This window comes from Syngnathus floridae, chromosome 4 (assembly GCF_059516105.1).
Source record: "Syngnathus floridae isolate MCC-2025c chromosome 4, RoL_Sflo_1.0, whole genome shotgun sequence".
Lineage (NCBI taxonomy): Eukaryota > Metazoa > Chordata > Actinopteri > Syngnathiformes > Syngnathidae > Syngnathus > Syngnathus floridae.
The window spans coordinates 13,864,913-13,882,952 of NC_142416.1; the positions used below are offsets into that span (position 1 = coordinate 13,864,913).

The 18,040-nt window shown below is 38.4% G+C and overlaps 2 protein-coding genes across 4 annotated transcripts; both read right to left on the minus strand.

The window, feature by feature from the left end:
- Positions 1-352: 352 nt before the first annotated feature.
- LOC148399303 (tetraspanin-5) lies at positions 353-7,388 on the minus strand. 2 transcript variants are annotated; one of them, XM_088372411.1, is made up of 10 exons: positions 6,948-7,385; positions 5,037-5,087; positions 4,381-4,527; positions 4,134-4,304; positions 3,926-4,051; positions 3,294-3,341; positions 2,575-2,691; positions 2,437-2,498; positions 2,040-2,092; positions 353-1,757 (listed from the first exon to the last, which is right to left on the minus strand). In XM_088372411.1, exons 1-9 carry the CDS (start codon positions 7,029-7,031, stop codon positions 2,080-2,082), a joined length of 819 nt encoding a protein of 272 aa, XP_088228537.1. In that variant the 5' UTR covers positions 7,032-7,385; the 3' UTR covers positions 353-1,757; positions 2,040-2,079. The 2 variants fall into 2 exon arrangements, with proteins under 2 accessions (XP_088228537.1, XP_088228538.1); XM_088372412.1 differs by lacking the exon at positions 2,437-2,498 and having other exon boundaries at positions 6,948-7,388.
- Positions 7,389-7,813: 425 nt separating this feature from the next.
- Positions 7,814-17,972, minus strand: acer2 (alkaline ceramidase 2). Of its 2 annotated transcripts, XM_088372410.1 has the most exons (7): positions 17,638-17,972; positions 17,451-17,543; positions 17,252-17,366; positions 15,401-15,542; positions 14,791-14,928; positions 10,411-10,548; positions 7,814-9,672 (listed from the first exon to the last, which is right to left on the minus strand). In XM_088372410.1, the coding sequence occupies exons 3-7, from the start codon at positions 17,325-17,327 to the stop codon at positions 9,486-9,488; spliced, it is 681 nt and encodes a 226-aa protein (XP_088228536.1). In that variant the 5' UTR covers positions 17,328-17,366; positions 17,451-17,543; positions 17,638-17,972; the 3' UTR covers positions 7,814-9,485. The 2 variants fall into 2 exon arrangements, with proteins under 2 accessions (XP_088228536.1, XP_088228535.1); XM_088372409.1 differs by lacking the exon at positions 17,451-17,543 and having other exon boundaries at positions 17,638-17,971.
- Positions 17,973-18,040: the final 68 nt, after the last annotated feature.

Sequence of the window (18,040 nt, forward strand, 5' to 3'; positions counted from 1 at the left end):
AGCAGAACTAACTTTTATATTTGCATAAAGACATTTATGAACACATTATCCATGATTTCTCATTAGTTATTGATTTATTTGATTATAATTCAAGAAAGGTTTGTGCGATTGCCTTTGTTCAAGTCTCTGACATTTGCAATCTTTTGTTTGACGTTACATTTCATATTAATTATTTGTAGGGTGTAATAATTTTAACCACTAGATGTCAGTATTAGGCTGACTCAAAGGCTCTTCACTACTGGTCACGTCATTTTTCGTTCAGTTTCAGCTCTGCAGTGTACACGCACAATTTCTACTGAAATTGCGCATTAATGAGCATTTGTGATATGAAAGGGAAGCGCGCATACAGAAGTAATAGAAAGACCCACATTTATTCTGATTTATGTATATCTTGCCACAACCCAGTTATTCACAAGAAAGAAGACAGAACAAAATCCAGGAAAGACTTATAACCAGGAATATGCAGAATTTACATATTTGGCACTGAGTGGTAAGAAAGTGTGTGATCAATCAACATTAACAATCATTTTAAGTTTTTGGTGATTTGAAAACAACAAAAATCATGATGTGAACGCAAAACCCTGAAAAACCTCTTGCAGTATTTGAATAATGCTGCTGGTGGTGTGTGTGTGTGTGGCTTACTTTTAAATGCTATTTGCGCGTAAGCGTTAAATTATTTTCTCAAGTGCAAATATAAGCAGATTACACAGCATAACACAACACAAGCCTTAAAGAAAATCCCAATTTTCCATAAAAACCCACGAGCTAATACAGTAAAACCAATGGACATTTTTTCCCTTATCAGACACATTCGATCACAAACAAAAACACATTTAAAAGAACAAATAAATAGCGAGGGCGAACAGAGAAATTATATATGAACGACGCCACTGGCTGACAATAGAGCGGCAGACGTTACTGCTGCAAAACAACAAAAAAGTGCCCCTATAGTGGTCCACTGGTTCCCCATTGAAATAAATCGAAGAATTAAAAGAATATAGTAGCTTGATTTGCCCAATAAGCATTGTTATTTCTCCAAGAGGATTAAAGTGCTTAAGATTGACTTTTGACGATGACAAATTGTTGTTTCTTCAAGATGGATGTTTCAAACAAGTTGAAAATAGTAAAACCTTGCCCTTCTATATATACCTGCTTAAACTATCCATCTCAGGACTACGAGGTGCTGAATGTCACAGTCTGATAAGGTGACGCCATAAATAAATCTCAAGTTACGCGAGCCTTGGCGACTTTGAATTCCCATTGATCATTTCACAAAGTGCTAACCCGTCAATTGCACAAATGAACTAGCCACTAATTTCGCAAATATTTTCTAATACTTAAAAAGCACTACGGATAGGCGAATCAATGCCCCACCAGTAGACAAAAGGCATGCAGTGCTTGCTCAGAATAGACTTAACTTTATACAAGAAGCATTAAAAAACGCACAGCTGTGTAAAGTTGGGTCCTCTACCAATACAAAGTACTTTTTGTGAGAATGCAACATGGCAGCCTTCTCTGCTGCTTCCCTTCGAGAAATGTTTTTTAAAAATTACTGTACTTCACCAACAGAATGGACGCCCACTGCATTGAACTGCTTGACGCAATGTACTCGGCAATACATTTCAGAGGTTGTGCGTCATCCAGAAATAGGTCCACAAACTGACTCTACATGTACTATTTACACAAAAATTAGTCTCTTCATTTTGTACATTAAAGTTGATTGAAGTGTCTCATTGCTGGTGTACAGTCTGAAGAGTCTGAGGGGAGAAATAAAGCATTTTGAGGCGCCACCTATTAACTGTATTGTGTGTTTTTAAATTGAATTGTGTGTGTATGGGGGGGGGGGTTAAGACATGGCATTTTTTATTGCTTTTTATACCTGAATGTTGCAAAGCCATTTATCTGCAGACCGAATTTTGAATCACAACAAAAATCACTGTCAGCTGCTCATAAAAATTAGATGCAGACCCTCGTACACAGCGCCACAGTTCGGCCACGTTTGTCTGTGTTGCTCAGTGTAAGGCGGGCCCAAGGCTTACCTAGTACATCCGTCTTGCCTCTGGAGATTACATGGCATCCTTAGGTGAACAAACTGCACAATACAAAGCAGATTTAGATGCATTACAAAATATATTGAGAAAAAAGCACTTGTGTACAGCCCCACCCAAAATACAACAACACACTAAAACAGTTACATTTTAGTGTTATTAGGAAGTAGGAAGCACAAGATCACACCTTCAGCTTCCATCCTTTCCTGGATTTAGAAAGTAAACAAGAAAATGCTAGCATACTCTATGCTCTTGTGTGTAATAAGTGTACTGAACGATGAGACACATTTTCATGCCACAGCAATAAAATATGCATTAAGACATACGTCAGTAAAACAAACAATCCCCAGAGAAGTCATGTTTTGCTAGAAAGAATAAAGAAACGTACCAACTTTCTCTTACTGCTTCAATGTCGCTCACTAGATTCTGTGCTAGACAGATGCCAAATATCTACAAAAAAAACACACAACATATCAAAATTTGTTACGATTTTCCACCCCCTAAAAGGTGACTCATTGATTCTCACCTGTAACAATGCAATCCCAATAAATATGCCTGCCACCACTGTCAGGTTGTCTTGAAGCCACTTCTCAAACTGTGGGACGCACCCTTTAATGTAGATGAATGTCCTCTGCTCTGAGTCCTGAAATGTCCAGTGAGCCACAGCAAACACACCACTTTACTGTCTGTTTACATTTACATTCAGGTCACGATGTGCTTTGCAGTTTCTCTGATGTACACTTGGCATTGCGGTGGAAGCTTTTGCTTTCTGAAGCTTTTCCAAATGAAAGCTTGTTGCAATATTGTCACTAAATTACTCACACAGTGTATTTAGCATATTGTTTTCCTCTAAGGACTGGTGAAAGGTGCTTGGTTTTTCTTCACATTTAAAGTTAGAAAAAATAAATAAAGGAAGAAAACCTCAGCCTTTCCTCACATTGTGATCCAAGTGAGGGAGTCAGGCCAAAGCTAATGATGGGGGAGGGGTTTCAAATCCCACCGCATTGCTGCAGCATGAGTAATACCACATCGGTACCGATGGTGACACAGCTGCTAGATTTTGAGGAGTGAACCGAAATTCACTGAAAGGACGGTATTGTTTCATGGGTGGAGAACCTAATGACCTCATACATCAGTAGCAAACCAAGGAAAACAGCGTTCACAAATTAAGTTGATACTGCTTTCATGTCAGTAAGCAGAACCATTTTTTCTGAGAAATTAAAGATCTTTCTCCGAGATACTCACACGTTTTTCTCGGATATCGTATCCACATTGAGTGTTGATGACGTCCTCCTAAGAAGAAAAAGAAGTTTCATTAACTACCAGTTTAAGAGTATTTGTTTCTGCTTGTTAAAAAAATAAACAGGCTGGGGCGAATATTGCATTATTACACATGTGAAATATAAAACAATCAGAAAAACAACAACACCAAGGCGAAGAAGAAAATGAATCCCATCAAAAACTAAAAACCATGATTTCTTTTTTAAAGCATTGGTTGCCAAATTTGTTTTGCTTAAATACTGCCACAGTATGTTCAGAAATTGAAGGCTCCCTCAGCAGCACATAAGAAAATGCCTTGAAAATTCCATTCAAACTGCCATGAGCCAGCAGAGAGCAAAACGACTAAACATAGAGAGGCCTGGATGTCCTGTTGGACGCCAGCCTGAATAGCTTCTGGAGGACGCAGATAACCAAACTATCTGTCACAGGGAGGAGCTTTGAATTTCCCCCTACAAGTACTTTACAAGCAGTCGAAATATTTCTGCATGCCAGACCTTGACCTATGCAAGACTGTACAGTGGCATGATTATTTTCCACTGAATGGCCAGGAACTGCGTGGGAAGGGGAAAGACACTGAGCGGGCAAGACATACATACCGCCGGGTCTTTGGTGCAGCAAGAAAATGGCACACCACATTTCTCTCGACTCGGGTTTGAATTAGTGCAGTTGAAGTAGATGTTCAAATTCCAGTCGTCAGCTCCAAAAGCACCGCAACACTCCCACTGCAACAAGACAAACGGGCAACATATTTTCAGGTCAGATAAGCAAAAACTAATTGGATTCAAAACAAACTGGAAAGCTCACAAATTCTTGGGTGAAGTCGATTAGGTTCTGAAGATCAATATCATCCCTGTAGGCCCGAATGTTGTTGTTGATGAAAAAGTTTAGCTGGTCCTTTATCCAGTCTTTGAAGACGAAGGCTAGAACTCCGGCCGTCAGCTCCAGGAAGAAGATGATACCCAGGAACACCGAGAACTGAACAATCACAATCAGAGCTAGTGTAAAGTGACAAGCAAACGTTGGCCACAATTAGCTTGATGAAGACACCTACAAATTTCAGCAGGAAAGAATTTTCTCGCAGTGCTCCAATGCAACCTGCAAATCCCAGAATGAACATAACTCCTCCAACCACCAAGAAGAGCCACACTGGATCGAAGCCCCCCAGGTCTGTGATGGATGAAATGTTGGATAGAACACCCTGGTGTGGAAAGAAAACCAAACGTGAGAAGGAGTTATTTGGCATAAAGATAACTAATGAATTAATCGACTGATTAAAAACTATACAATGAATAAAAGAACCTCTTTTTGACCCTTTAATGCTTGCAACAATAAAGATATGAATTAAAGGACGAACATTTGGCTATTTTACAATCCTTTGTCTTTGATTAACTTCACAGGAACAAAAACAGACAAAAATGTTTTTGGGACGATTTTTCTGGAACGTTTAAACATCATTATCTTTGTTTTGTGTTGTAAAGTGTACATTTTTTTAAAAAAAAATCTGTGGGGAAAAAAAACTAAGATTAAATCATCTAACGGATTAATCTAATCTAACTTCACGTATTGTTCTGAGTTTATAAAATTATAATGCATGAAAGAGTGACTGAAGACCAATAATAATAAAAGTTTTTAGGTGGCCTTAGGCCACAACTAAGCAATGAGACTCAATCTGTGTACAGTATGTGAGGTTAATCCATGGAAACCAACCTTCTCACTCCATGCCCACAATCCGATGCCAAGGAATGCAATACCGAGTAACTGGATTGGGAAGAGAAATAAGAAAAATCAAAACATTATTCTTCCGTGATAGGTACTGGGAGACCAACGGCTTTCCTGGCTGCCATCCATGCATTAAAAAAAAAAAAAAAAATCTAATTTCAGTCTGCAACATCAGCAAGAGACTCTCGCATTGGAAAACATCTTAAAAAGCCCAAATAAATCATGAGTGCGCGAATAACGGCAAGTTCCAGCTCCAACTACCGTTTAACGTCTTAAAACACATTCCCAGAGGCGCAACTGGTGGCCAACCGACATGAAAATTCTGGGAGTAGGTTCCAAAACTTTTAGCTAACATAAATTATGTAACTCCGTCTACTATAATGGAAGTACTTTCCTCTGTTGTTGTTTGAATGCCAGTTGTACGAAACATTTTCCAATTTAGTTTTACTGTGTTATTTGATTTGTTGTCATTTAGTTCATGTTGATATAGAAAGTAAGTCAAACCAGTTTGACATATTTACAAGACAAAATGATCAAAAGCATAATATCGTAATGCAATCATGCATGAAAAAAATTCAAAATTCTTTTCGGTGTAGATTTTGAAAGCTTTTTTTTTTTAAAGCAAATTGTGATACCCTGGCCCTGTCGTACAGTCCGCGGAAATAACAAATACTTTTCCCTGTTGTTGTCCCAGTTGTTGAGATGGTACAGTCCGAGCGAGTTCAAAGTCAGTCAGGTCAAACGTCTACAAGGAGGGAGCAAAAGTATGACCCCTGTAGGAGTGCAAAAATTGGCCAAAATTATACTTTCAAATACTCATAACCCACTTCCTGTACATGTTAGGGTATTGCTACAAAAGTATTTTTTGTACATCTGATGATGCCCCACGTGTCACCCAGTTTTGAAGCCATCGGTCAAACGCACCGGGACAGGGCTCCGATAAGTCCCTCTGGGGGAGCGCTACAGACCTCTGTCAAATTTTTCGCCAAGCCAGATGTTTGTGCAAAATTTGGTGAGTTTTCATTCACTTTTAGTTCCTCAAAAATGAAAGTCGTTACAGAGAATAATAATTATAACGCCCTTGTTTGTATTTAAATGATGGCAAAGTAGACGATACTCTTCAGTTGCTTTATTCCCACAAGTGGTAACAGAATACACAATCATTCAGGAGCTGCTATCGATCACAGCTCACACTCACCCAACACACAACCTGCCTGCCAAAAACAACCTTTACACTTGACTCATACCTTCATCTGCAATGTTCCATTGATCCTTGATTTATGCATGTTTAATCTTCAAAATTCCATTCCAAAAACATCACATACACACTTATGACAAAGCAAGCCCATTACCCAAAATGCAGAAGGGCAGGTCTGGATTTTTGTTCTTGCTTTCTAGAGGTGCACTTTTCTAAAAAGCTTGATTGAACTCTGTTATTGTCCCCTTTAAGACTAAACCTCGATAGGATGCTTTTGGGCAGTCCAGTGGAAAGAAAGAAATCAAAGAAAGAAATCAAAGAAAAAAGAAATCATAATTCTTACCATTTGAACCCTTTAATGAAACAAGAGCTCATAATTATCCTGGAGCATGATAAGCATCAATTAATGAGAATGAGAGGACCATCGCACAAACATGGAAGTACCCTCAAAACCTTCTGGTGGATGGATGTAAACAGAAGCGGTGGCCGTGTAGCTATCACAGCAGTGCACGAAAACAAGAAAGCCATCCGATGCCTGATGGAGGCAGCAAGTACACCCAAGCAGCACGCTTTGTTGCAACGATTATCAAGAGGCGGCTGGTAAACGACTCTCACATCAAATATTCCATTAATGGCAGACTGCTCATGTAACCCGAAGAATGTTGTTGCAGGCCTCGAAGACAATTTCTGCAAGTACTTACCCAGAATATGATGTTGAATCCAAAAATGAAATACTTGATGCAGCAGCTCACTTCATGAGCCTTAAAATGCTTTCCTGACATCATTTTGAATGCTTTGTCCCTGCCGCCCTCTCAGCCTTGATATCACATCGATGTTTCTCCGGCAAAAAAACAAAACAAAACAAAAAAACAGTCGCTTGACAAAACACCCGATTATTTTGGTTTAACGTTGCCTTCCACTGTTCCAGCGTCTAGTTCGAAACAGCATCCCGTTACACGATGACGAAACGCACGCAGAGGAGCGTTCACACGTCCGTTGTTTTACACTTATCACTTTGCTAAATACGCGATTCCCTAAAGGTTGACTGCAAGATAAATCCACAGAATTCAAGCAGATTACATTTGCTGGTTTCCTATTTGAGCTACAATCGTGTCATGGTTGTTTGATTGACGCACGTGAAAACAAATGAAGCCTCATAATGCTCGCAGGGGGCGGGACTTCCTAAACTGAGTCTCCGATTAATTTTCCATGGATAATTAATTGACTCAAGGAGTATAGAATTATAAAAATATTTACATTCAGACATATTGTGTAATTACCTTTATTAATCAAAATGTGTGCAATAAATAAAACAAAATGATGATCCGCAATATATTGAAAGGCTTTCACATTTACGTTTTCATGGTATTTTAGTGCGGCTTGAATTGAGTCACCTAAATTGTCTTTTTAAAAAGTCTTTTCAATTACAACAATACTGTACCTGTATCCAGACGAGAAAACGGCACTAAAAAACAATCCCTTGGCTGGGTTTATTAAGTGGAAAAACTCTGCCTCATAGTGGTCAAAAAGTATTATTCAACGACAAATGAATTAAGCTCCAAGCAAATTGTGATAGTCATCATTGGCTCCATTTATTGCATATAATAAAGTACCAATATCCTATTACAAATGTTTGTTTACAAAACAGCATAAATTATGAAAATAAATAATTCTGTGCTGCGGTCTGCGTTACAATGGGGAAAAAAAGATCAACATAAGTGAAAATACACTATTTACTGCTTTGTGAGTGCACAGTGCACTGCAGTTCATTGAAAACTACACAATCATGTAATCAATGAGACATTGTTCACATTGGCAATACTGTATTTCTGGAGGATACAATAAAAATAAAGTATTTGGCAATACAAATGTACATGCAATATCAAAACCATTCATAGTAAATATGCTGTTATTCAAATTATTTGGGGGTTTAAATATCACTGTAATGTCAAGACTACAGTTTCTGTGGAAAAACTTCATTTGACCACTCATGTGCGCATGTGAGTTTTCTCACATCGAATACAATCATTTGAGGTGAAGCATTTGTTTTTTTTTAGCATAAGCTTTTTAGCACCCACGGTTCCCTTTTCAAATTCAACACAGATGATTTTTGGCAAAATAAACAGCCTTAAATTGTACATAAAAAAGATGTAATTTTTTTATGAACTGTAATTTAATAAATAAATCAGTTTGTGACTTAGGGGAAATAAGACAACTTTGCTTCCCTTAAGTGAAAATAAATACCAACACAGCAAACAATTATATGCTGTACCATGTTTACAAGAGAGTTTTACATTTTGGTTTTCTTCGGCAACACACTATCCAATATGATTTAGGCTTTGTGCGCAATTCTCATACATTTTCTGAGCTTATAGTCAAACATTGTGTGTCTGGACCGAATAAACAAACTCCAGAAAACGAGACATGAGTTGAGATTTCTGCTGTTAAATAAAAAACAAACACACTTCAAATATAATATAAAACGGTAACAAAAGCATTTTGAAAGTTACCTACAGCTTAACAATGACAATGAAATACTGATGCTTGACCTGAAATGTTATGATAGTGATTTTCTGTTTGTCCATTCCTAAATCCAATCCATTTTGATGTCAACATTCACTTTTTTTTTACATTTCGGTTATATGGCTCTTCATTCATTAACATACAAAGACATCATTGGTTAATAAAGTACAAGAGTATGATTCCAGTCAACCACATTATCATGCTGGTAATAAGGACATCACTGGAGGAGTTGCAGTGAACTCTGAGCAGCTGGTTTTCTATGATGTAATAATCACAGTTGGTGTATCCAGTGCATTCTTGTCAGCAATGCTGGTTTCATAACGGCCAGAATGCACCGATTAGATGCAGGGAGTTTGTCAAGGCAATGCTAAATACTAAACATTTTTTGAGTTACCACACCATGTGCAACACATTTAATAAAGCGGAAAATGCATCATACGTAATAATATCATATCACATGCTCTTCCTGGCAAGCTCTATGGCATGTTTGAAACGCTCATCGTAGGAAGCCATCAGAAATGTCCCCAAGTTACGTTGTTTGTGGCACTTTTGTTTTTTTGACTGTGCTTCAGAATAAACTGCAGGTAATAAATACCACTTCTGTGATCCAATCCAAAATACTTAATGGAGGCAACTGGTCCCGGCGATGAATCTTGTAGGGACACGGCCTGGTGAGAAATGTTAAAGTGCAACCAGCTGGGCAGTCGTGGATCACCTTACGTCACCTTGATAGCCGATTTCTTGTGGACAAAGAGGAATGAAACGTAGGGAACGCCAATGAAGGCCCATTTCTCATTAGGCCAGAACATAATGACTGGACCTCGCTCCGGGGCTTCGCTAGCAACGTCAAAGTAGGCGAAGCAGACGCAACCCAAGTAGGAAGCCAGACAAATGAGGATGTGCCTGCAAGAGTGACAATTGTGAATAGAACAGAGACAAGTACAAGAAAATAGAAAAAATACTATAAAATAATCAAATATAAATAATGAATATCTTATTCCGTTTGGGGTTACAGGTGGGTAGCTTTGGGAATGAAGCAACCTCAAACTGATTGTCTCAGAGCTGAGGCACAGAGACAGACAACCACTGCAGGCTTTATAAGAATTTTGGATTTTTCATGATTTTTTTTTTTTTTGCTGTAGTTTTCACTTTTGTTTTTAATTCAGTCAATTTTAATTAGTTTTCATAGTAATTTTGTTAGTTTTCATTTCTCACAAATGTTTTAGTTTAGTTTATGTTTGATTAGGTTTAGTATTAGTTTTTTTCTAAATACATTTGTATTTGTCGAGTAATTATTGTGAAATGAAGTAAAGCAAACTACAATTCTCATGACATTTGACCTTTGTGATTGTGTGTGTGTGTGTGTATGTAAATGATGTACACAAAACTACACTGTGCTGCTGCTTGCAGACACAATCCAAAATGATTTCTACGCAATCAACCTAGTCCCTAGTTACAAACATACAATGTGGATATGCTCCACATAAAATTGCTGTTTTTGTGTGTAAACCAAATATTTTAGAATTAACAAATGATTACAGAATACATCATGCATTTCAAAGCTGCAAGAAATACTTATAACTACAACTCCCAAACTCATATAGTTGTTTTGGTTTCTTGTGTGCTGTTATGTGAACTTACCAAGCACAGTGTAGATAGGGAAAGTTGACAGATGACCACATTTCACAGAAAATCCTGTCGCTGAGCCAGCAGAGCAGAGCTAGAGCCCACCAGATCCCTGAGATCAGACCCAGCTTGAACACGCGTGGGTTTTCACACCTGCCACAAATAAAACAACATTGACTAAGTGTTTCTGCAGGATCTATATGGCTTGTTAGGTTATTGCCCAAAGTGAGTTGTTGATTTTTAAAAGCAATCTTTTGCAATTTGTAAAAAATCTCTCTTTGGAATCATTTGACCTCACACTTTTCCAAGCATACAGACATGGGTGGTGTGTTTCGGACAACGCTGAGCTTTGTGTTCCCGCTTGACAAATCTCCCAGATGGTTCTCAGATCTCCCAGCTGTGTTAACTGCTTCATTTTTACTGTCCATTCTTGAGTGTTAAACTACAAATGAACAGCTCTCTTCTAAAGAAAGTTTTTTTTTTTTAATATTTTCATATTTAGAAGAGCGCATACTAGATCCTCTGATCTAGTTCTCTGTATATACATATGTGTCCTTGCGCCAAGTCAGTGACCCTGAGACTAATCCACAATGCTGTTCATACAAAACTATTCTTAGTTGTGTCCTTAAGCATGCACATTGCATACACTCATAAGCCCGCTGCTGGCTGAATGGCAGTCACTGTGACGCACTTCATGCTCACTGACAAGCTTCCCTTCGAGGAGAAATTAACATTGAGGTGACACTCCCACCAAAAAATGTTGAGACAAAGTTTTTCACTACTACTTTAAAATGAAGTGAATTGGTTCAACCAATTTCCTGGTTTCATTAGGTTCTTGACGGGTCATTGTTTTGTGGTGTTATATCACAATATCTTGCTCTTAATGTCATTACTAATTTGCCAAAGTCATTCTCACACTTTTTCCAGTCTCCTGAAATTGGTTTGGTCATTGAGCTCACAAATTCGCTAAAGCTATTGGTGTTAGCCTCAAATAAGTACTAGTATGTACATATGTGCCACATACATAGATCTGCACATTAATTGATAAGTGTAATTCAATGATGAAGAAAATTCAAATCCATACTACCTTGGTGGGGTCACATTTGCTTTGCAATTCACACAATTTTTTTTACACAAGGGACTCAAATTGGTGGCCACCATGGGATCTTCTTAGTCGCCATGGCATCCAAATTTGTAATAGCCATTGGCCAAGCATGACATGAGAAGAGGTGTCTCACTTGCATTAGAGCAAGTTAATTGAAGCATACCTGTTTAAAGTTATGAAAACAATTATGTATAATTTGTTTTCCTTTGAGTAACAATGCATGTTCCTTTTTCTTCCATTCAAAACATTTAGATTATTTAGACTTCAAATTTGACAACCGCCTATGTATTGTGCATTATTCACTAACTGGCAATCTATAACTGGTCATGTATTATTTAACTTTGTACTGTGTATTTTGTGAATGTCTTCCTTTTTTTTTATGCAAGTAGGCTGAGATACACAAAGATTTACTGTATGCACAAAAATGCCAATGAATCTTAATTTTAAATGTAATTCCAAATTCTGAGAAGTATATCAGGTGCATCACACTAAAAAAGGATGCAACATTTTGAGAATGAGAGCATGAAGGGACACTTCAGTAATGTTCTTACGTTAATTATGAATTAGTCTACTATTTGAAGAGTTTTGGCAGATAGGAGAGGCTACTCTCGGGCAAAAGGAAATACTGTAGATTAGCTGGCTTGTGATACTTCCTCCCACAGGGAAATGTCTTTCGTTATGTCACATCGGATAGCGTCTGCCAAAAGCCAGTCAGCAGCATCTAGCGTGGCTTTTAGGACATGTCAACCGCTACAAGCACTTCCTTCCAACAAAGCAAATGTGCCAGATCCATTAGTTCTCAGTAGTAAGTCTCTAATACAGTGACTATCAGCTACGACAGAAGCATGCAAGATAAGAAGCAGCACCAGGACTTGTTTTGAGGAGGGGGCTGCTGGTGAAATTCATGAACGCGTGACAGTTGGAGGTAGAGATAAGTGGTGAAAAGGCTGGCATGTCTATCTTGGGTGGAGGCTTAATGAAAATCTGGAGGGAGGAAAAATGGGAAGTGACTAGGAGACTTCATGAAAGAATGATGTACTGACAACATACAGAACCAAAAACTTCATTATTATTATTATTCGTGAGGATTGCTTTCACACCCAAATTGCAGTAAGCTATTTGCATTACTTTCATCTCCATAAAGTCATGGGACTTCTTTATTTCTCAGTACTCAAAGCAACAACAACCGATTTAAATTCGATTATTTCAAGGGATAATGGATTTCATCAATCAAAGGGCAAGTGGAGAGTACAAGGCAAGATGGAGACCCCTTGAGATTTTTTCTGCTTAATTTATAATCCACAAATGCAGAATTAATTGGAATACAGTGCTCAGAAAAGTGTGGGCGTATAAAACATACATATGTATATGCACACATACTTGGTCAAATATATAACTTGTGTGATATTTTTTTCTTTACTCATCTCATTCAGAGACACAAAGATCTATATCTATGCCAAAGTCCTTTTTTTAATAGGTCATTTATATTTTTTGTTGGATTAGTTAACCTATGATTCAGGTTATTGCCCTTACGATAAGTCATTTCATAGTAGAATGGAATGTTATTTACATCAATTCCTGGTGGATGTGACGCAAATGAGAGGAAATTAGTCGCACTGTAAAAGGCAAACAAACAACAACATATCACGTACTTAACAAAGGCCAAAGTCAGAATAGGACAGGAGGAATTCTCAACCAACAAAAACAAGCCGCCTCTGTGAATGACTGGCACCAAAGATAATGTCAAGAATTATTATCACGTTGAACAATAGAAGACTTGATGTCGGAAGAGTAGTCATGGTGAGTGAGTCCGACAGTAAAAGGAAACAACTCCGAATTGCAGAGTCAGAGGGAAAGGCTGCAACCTGGCTTCTTATGTGTTTTCAGAAACATTCTTTCACATCATACCCCTCTGTAATGACTTTAGAACAGGTCACTCGACAATACAAGTACAGAAGGTCAAATGGGGGGGAGTGAATGTACTGCTATCTGCAAGATGACATTTGCCCCTTGTCAGTACACAAACATACAGTACACACACCCACCCACATACACAAAGAAAAAGAGCCATCGGCGGAAATGTGTTGTATCTGCTGCCGTTGAAGTGTTTACAAGTTAGAAACTGATGGTCTAATTTTAATGAGCCAAGAGTTTTTTTTTTAATCCTAGTTGACATGGAATTTACATAACAGGGAAATTTTGTGCACAGAGGATAAAAAATGTCAAAAACCCTTTTCACACACAAACAAGACTAACATTGTGATATACGAGCAAGACCGATGGTTGGGAAAGTCAATGTATGGTCTGAAGAGAGTTGAAGGTGTGTAAACGAACACCTCCACATTAAACTCTCCCTGGACAGATCAGTCAATCACAGGGTGACAGCAGTGAAGGGGTCAATGACCTACCAACTTGCTTCTCATGAAGAAAGGTTCCTTACTCAAGAGACTTTTCCACAGTGGCTGCGCTAGGAACAGCCCTGCATGATCTCTTGTCAGGCTTCCCGAGAGTGGCCCTGACAAACTGCCAGAAAATCCTCGATTCTAATCAATCTGGGACTCGTGATAAAAAAAAAAATACATTTCTAACAGCTTGTCCTGCACAGTCGGACTGTTTCAAAAGATGTATTTTTGCCATCACTTGCGTTCTGTATTTGTTTTTATCATCTTGTTTTGGCAGGCTCATAATTCACACCATCGTCAAAGCATTTGCAGAGTTATTACACCCACTCATTATTGCATTAACTAAGAGACTCTGTGGGACATTTCATTGGATTTGTAATAAGCAAATCTGATTATATAAAACACCAGCTCACAACCTCGCAATTCATTTTAGTTTGAAACACTTCCATGACCTTTGGTTAACCTTCCGTACTCACTGCTCTATAAACATGATGGCAAGCAGTGCTTGAGTTGTCCCAGTAATATTTATGACATCGTTCTTGGTTATTACTGCCCATGGGATCCCTAGGGCAGTAATCCTGCTTTTTTACCTCAAATATTTTCCTTAGCTTAGTTTTTGACACAGCTCTATTTGCTGGTTGCCTTTCAACATCGAAAAAATACAGGAGACAATTTGAGAGGAGTTTCGAGGCACTAAGAAAATGGACTCCTGCAATCGATTGTGGTGGAGAATACTTCAGTCTCGAGCGATAAAGCACAGCAACAAATGTATCCTAAAAAGTATCTGTTTCTGCCATTAGGAAAGTGTCAAGAGCAAGTAGAGCCTTTATCAATCATGACTTCAGATGCATTTAGCACAAGTGTTACAAATCCCAGGGGACAACTGACCTTTTAAGCTCGGTGATAAGCAGCACCGTGCATGGGATGCCCAGAGTCATGAGCGACAAGGAGTTCACAACTGGTTTAACAAAAGCCAAGCCGGTAGTGATTCCTGACAGGATGCCGATAACCACTTTGAACCTTGACCTAGAGCAAAGAGCAAATCAAACTTAGATAAAAAAAGGTTTAAGTCATGAGAAAAACACTGTTAAGGGCTGTTGGGTACCTCAACATCCTTCTACAGTTAAGTGACAGTCTATAAAATAGATCTGCATGGGCAATAACAGCAACCACAATGGCTGTGTGACAATGGAAAGAGAAGTAAGGACATGTGATGCAGCTTTTACTGGTGTCAGCTATCTTAGACCAACCTATTATTAAACTGAAGGTTTGACAGCAATGGATATGTCTTGTGACAGAATAGCAAGCATAAGCCATAATACGGTTGCTGCTTAATACTAATTTAAGACCTGAAATTCAATCTGTCTAAATAGAAAAATGGTCCGCAAGAAAAAACAGGTCTCTCGTTCCAGATACCGAGGAGTAACAACAGATTTTAATATCAGTTTAAATTTTCTAAAGTTAGTTTATGAATCATCAACTATTCTGATGGCCATACCGATCTCTCCTGAACATCCTGGGTAAGTATCTTTTGGGGAACCACATGGCTATGGCACACATGAGCACCCACAAAATGGCCAACTCGTCCAGCATTTGGCCCAGGAAGCTGAGGGTAGCGTGAAAGTAGGTCGATCCAATACCTACAGTGGGAAGTATAAAAAGAAACATACTCATTAGAATAACGAACGGTGCCAAAAAGATTGGATGTGATGTATATTAGAAGACGCCACTTTTCCAAACAGTCTCTATTGCCTCTTCCCAAGATAAGAGTTAAGATGCGAACCATCTGATGTGTCAAGATCAGAACAAAAATGATTGCATTTAAAATATGTATAATTGTTTTTGATAAAAGTATATATCAATTCAATTTATAAATTCCACAGTGGAAATAATGGAATATTCTTGGCACACAATCCATTTTAGATATAAACCTTAAAATCAACACTGAGGGAACGAGGCACTGTAATTCCTCTCGAACGTTGTTACATGCAGAGAGGCACCGTTTAAGACTGACGACTATTGAGTCAAATCTAATGAAATCAGACCAGTCTTCTTCCAACCAATGATTAATCCTTGTGATTATATTACATAGAGTTGAATGATTGAGGATAGCTTAAAACTGCAGCTAATAAGACTATATAATATCATGACCATAGAACTATTATGTAACTTTTTCCTAGTACAACGTGACCAATGTGCATATGTCTCAGTCCTGGCTACTCAGTACAAAAAGGGCTAAGTAAGCACCAACACTGGACCCTAGCTTGTTTTTTGTGCAAGTTAGTCAAGTGATTGGTATTCTGTCTGTTGACAGGCTGCTTAGTATATTCTTAAAGAAGTCACGCCAAAAATCTTCTTGACACTTGTATGCACCGCCACTGGACTGTACACAGCATACAGATTTATATTGCATCTATGGAGTCTGAATTAAGCAAAAAAATGCAGCCGTTTTTTTTTTCCATCCATCTCAGGGGGCCACTTGCTATCAAATGCTAATGACATCAAAGTGCCTTAAGATCTATCCCACTGGCGATCAACTGTGGCTGTTGGCAAAAATAGCAAAATGCACACTCGGAGTCAGTCTGTCAGGGTTCGTTCAAGGTCGCAAATGTTCTTAAACTGTTCGCCAAACGTTTCAGTATATTTTTTTTGTCCTGAACATGCTCAAATTTTCATTGCAATGAGTACATTTGAAAACATTTGCGACCTTGAATGCATTCACTGCCTTCAAAAACACTTGACTTTTTAAGTGAGATAGGGTCTTATGGGCTCAGGGAAAGACCAAACATGGCTCACCCTTTTATTTGATCGTGTAACGTTCGCAAGCTGAGCCATTTGCACTGTGATGTCATTTTCATTGACAGCAAGTGGCATAATAGCCAGCGATTCATATTCCACAAATGCAATACTAATCACAATACTGTGTTTAACTGTACAGAATATATTATTTTCAAGAATTGTAAAGAAATTATGGAGTTGACTATGGAGCAAGTAGACAGTAGCAAAGTGTTTGTTATGCATTTTTAACTTCTTTTTACACCTGTATTAAGAACTTTATAATTTTGGGTTTACTCATATACATTAAATTCCTTATATATCTACCTTTAGCTTTCAACACAATTTCCTTTCACTCAGGATAAACTGTTCTTATCTGCTGAAACTCCATTGCAACCTGACTTGTTTAAACTGCTTATCGTGTCATCTTTTGTCATGAATTTAAGCTTCAATGTAAACTGCATATTTAAATGCATATTATAAAAGGTGTTATTTTGCTGAGGTGACTAAATGCTGACACAGAAGATGGGTCATTTTCACACAGTAAAAGATCATGTCACTCAAGCCAACTTACCCACCACGACCAGGAGGGTCCAAATGAGGTAAATCCCACTGTTGAAATGTGTGGCATATTGGCGAAATAAGCACATTAATATGGGCGGCAAAACAAAAAACAAAATGTTGCTGATCTGAAATGACAAACAAAGGGAAACCCATGAAAAAAAGAAACACACAGGCAGATGTTTTCCAGCGTGCAGGGCCTCTATACTAACATGTGTAACTTGATGCTGCAGCCGAAACGGTAAACATCAAGTCTCAAAAGCGGTAGTTCAATACAAAGAAAAACTCAACTCGAAACGTGACAGCTGTTGATGGAAAGCCGATCTGCGTTAATATGCAAAACAAAACAAAACCACAACAAAAAACCCCGCACGACTTTTACAAAGATTGCACACTGACCGTGTTGTAAAATTCTGCGATGCCTGGATAAATAAGGTAATTGCCTTCACACCAATCCACATCTGAGCTGCCAGCCTGCAAGTGGTCCCAGAAAATCAGATCAACGTTACTCATGTCTGGACTAGTTGCGCTCAAGGGATAGACAACGGTGTTGTCGTCCCGCCGCGCATAAACAAAACACGCGAAATGAATCCGTTATGTCTCGTTTTTGGTCTCCAGTAAATTTATGTACGTGGCGAGCACATGCACATTGCATGCGAAATTTTTCTAGACTGCCTTATATCTATCGTCTGTGCCGTGACCTGACTAAGATTACTGTTCTACGTAACATTCGACGTCATCGCGTTGACACTTACTGTGTATGGGGACGAAGATTACTTACTCTCGGTTGGAGAGTACAGTC

Excerpts from the sequence above, each read along its gene's own strand:
- LOC148399303 (XM_088372412.1), bottom strand. The coding sequence starts at position 7,031 with ATGATGTCAGGAAAGCATTTTAAGGCTCATGAAGTGAGCTGCTGCATC. Across the intron at positions 4,052-4,133 it reads TCGACTTCACCCAAGAATTT|TGGGAGTGTTGCGGTGCTTT; the intron begins GTGAGCTTTCCA and ends GTCTTGTTGCAG. Across the intron at positions 2,692-3,293 it reads ACGATATCCGAGAAAAACGT|GACTCAGAGCAGAGGACATT; the intron begins GTGAGTATCTCG and ends TGGACATTTCAG.
- acer2 (XM_088372409.1), bottom strand. The coding sequence starts at position 17,751 with ATGAGTAACGTTGATCTGATTTTCTGGGACCACTTGCAGGCTGGCAGC. Across the intron at positions 17,367-17,637 it reads TCGCAGAATTTTACAACACG|ATCAGCAACATTTTGTTTTT; the intron begins GTCAGTGTGCAA and ends TTGTCATTTCAG. Across the intron at positions 15,543-17,251 it reads GACCCTCCTGGTCGTGGTGG|GTATTGGATCGACCTACTTT; the intron begins GTAAGTTGGCTT and ends TTCCCACTGTAG.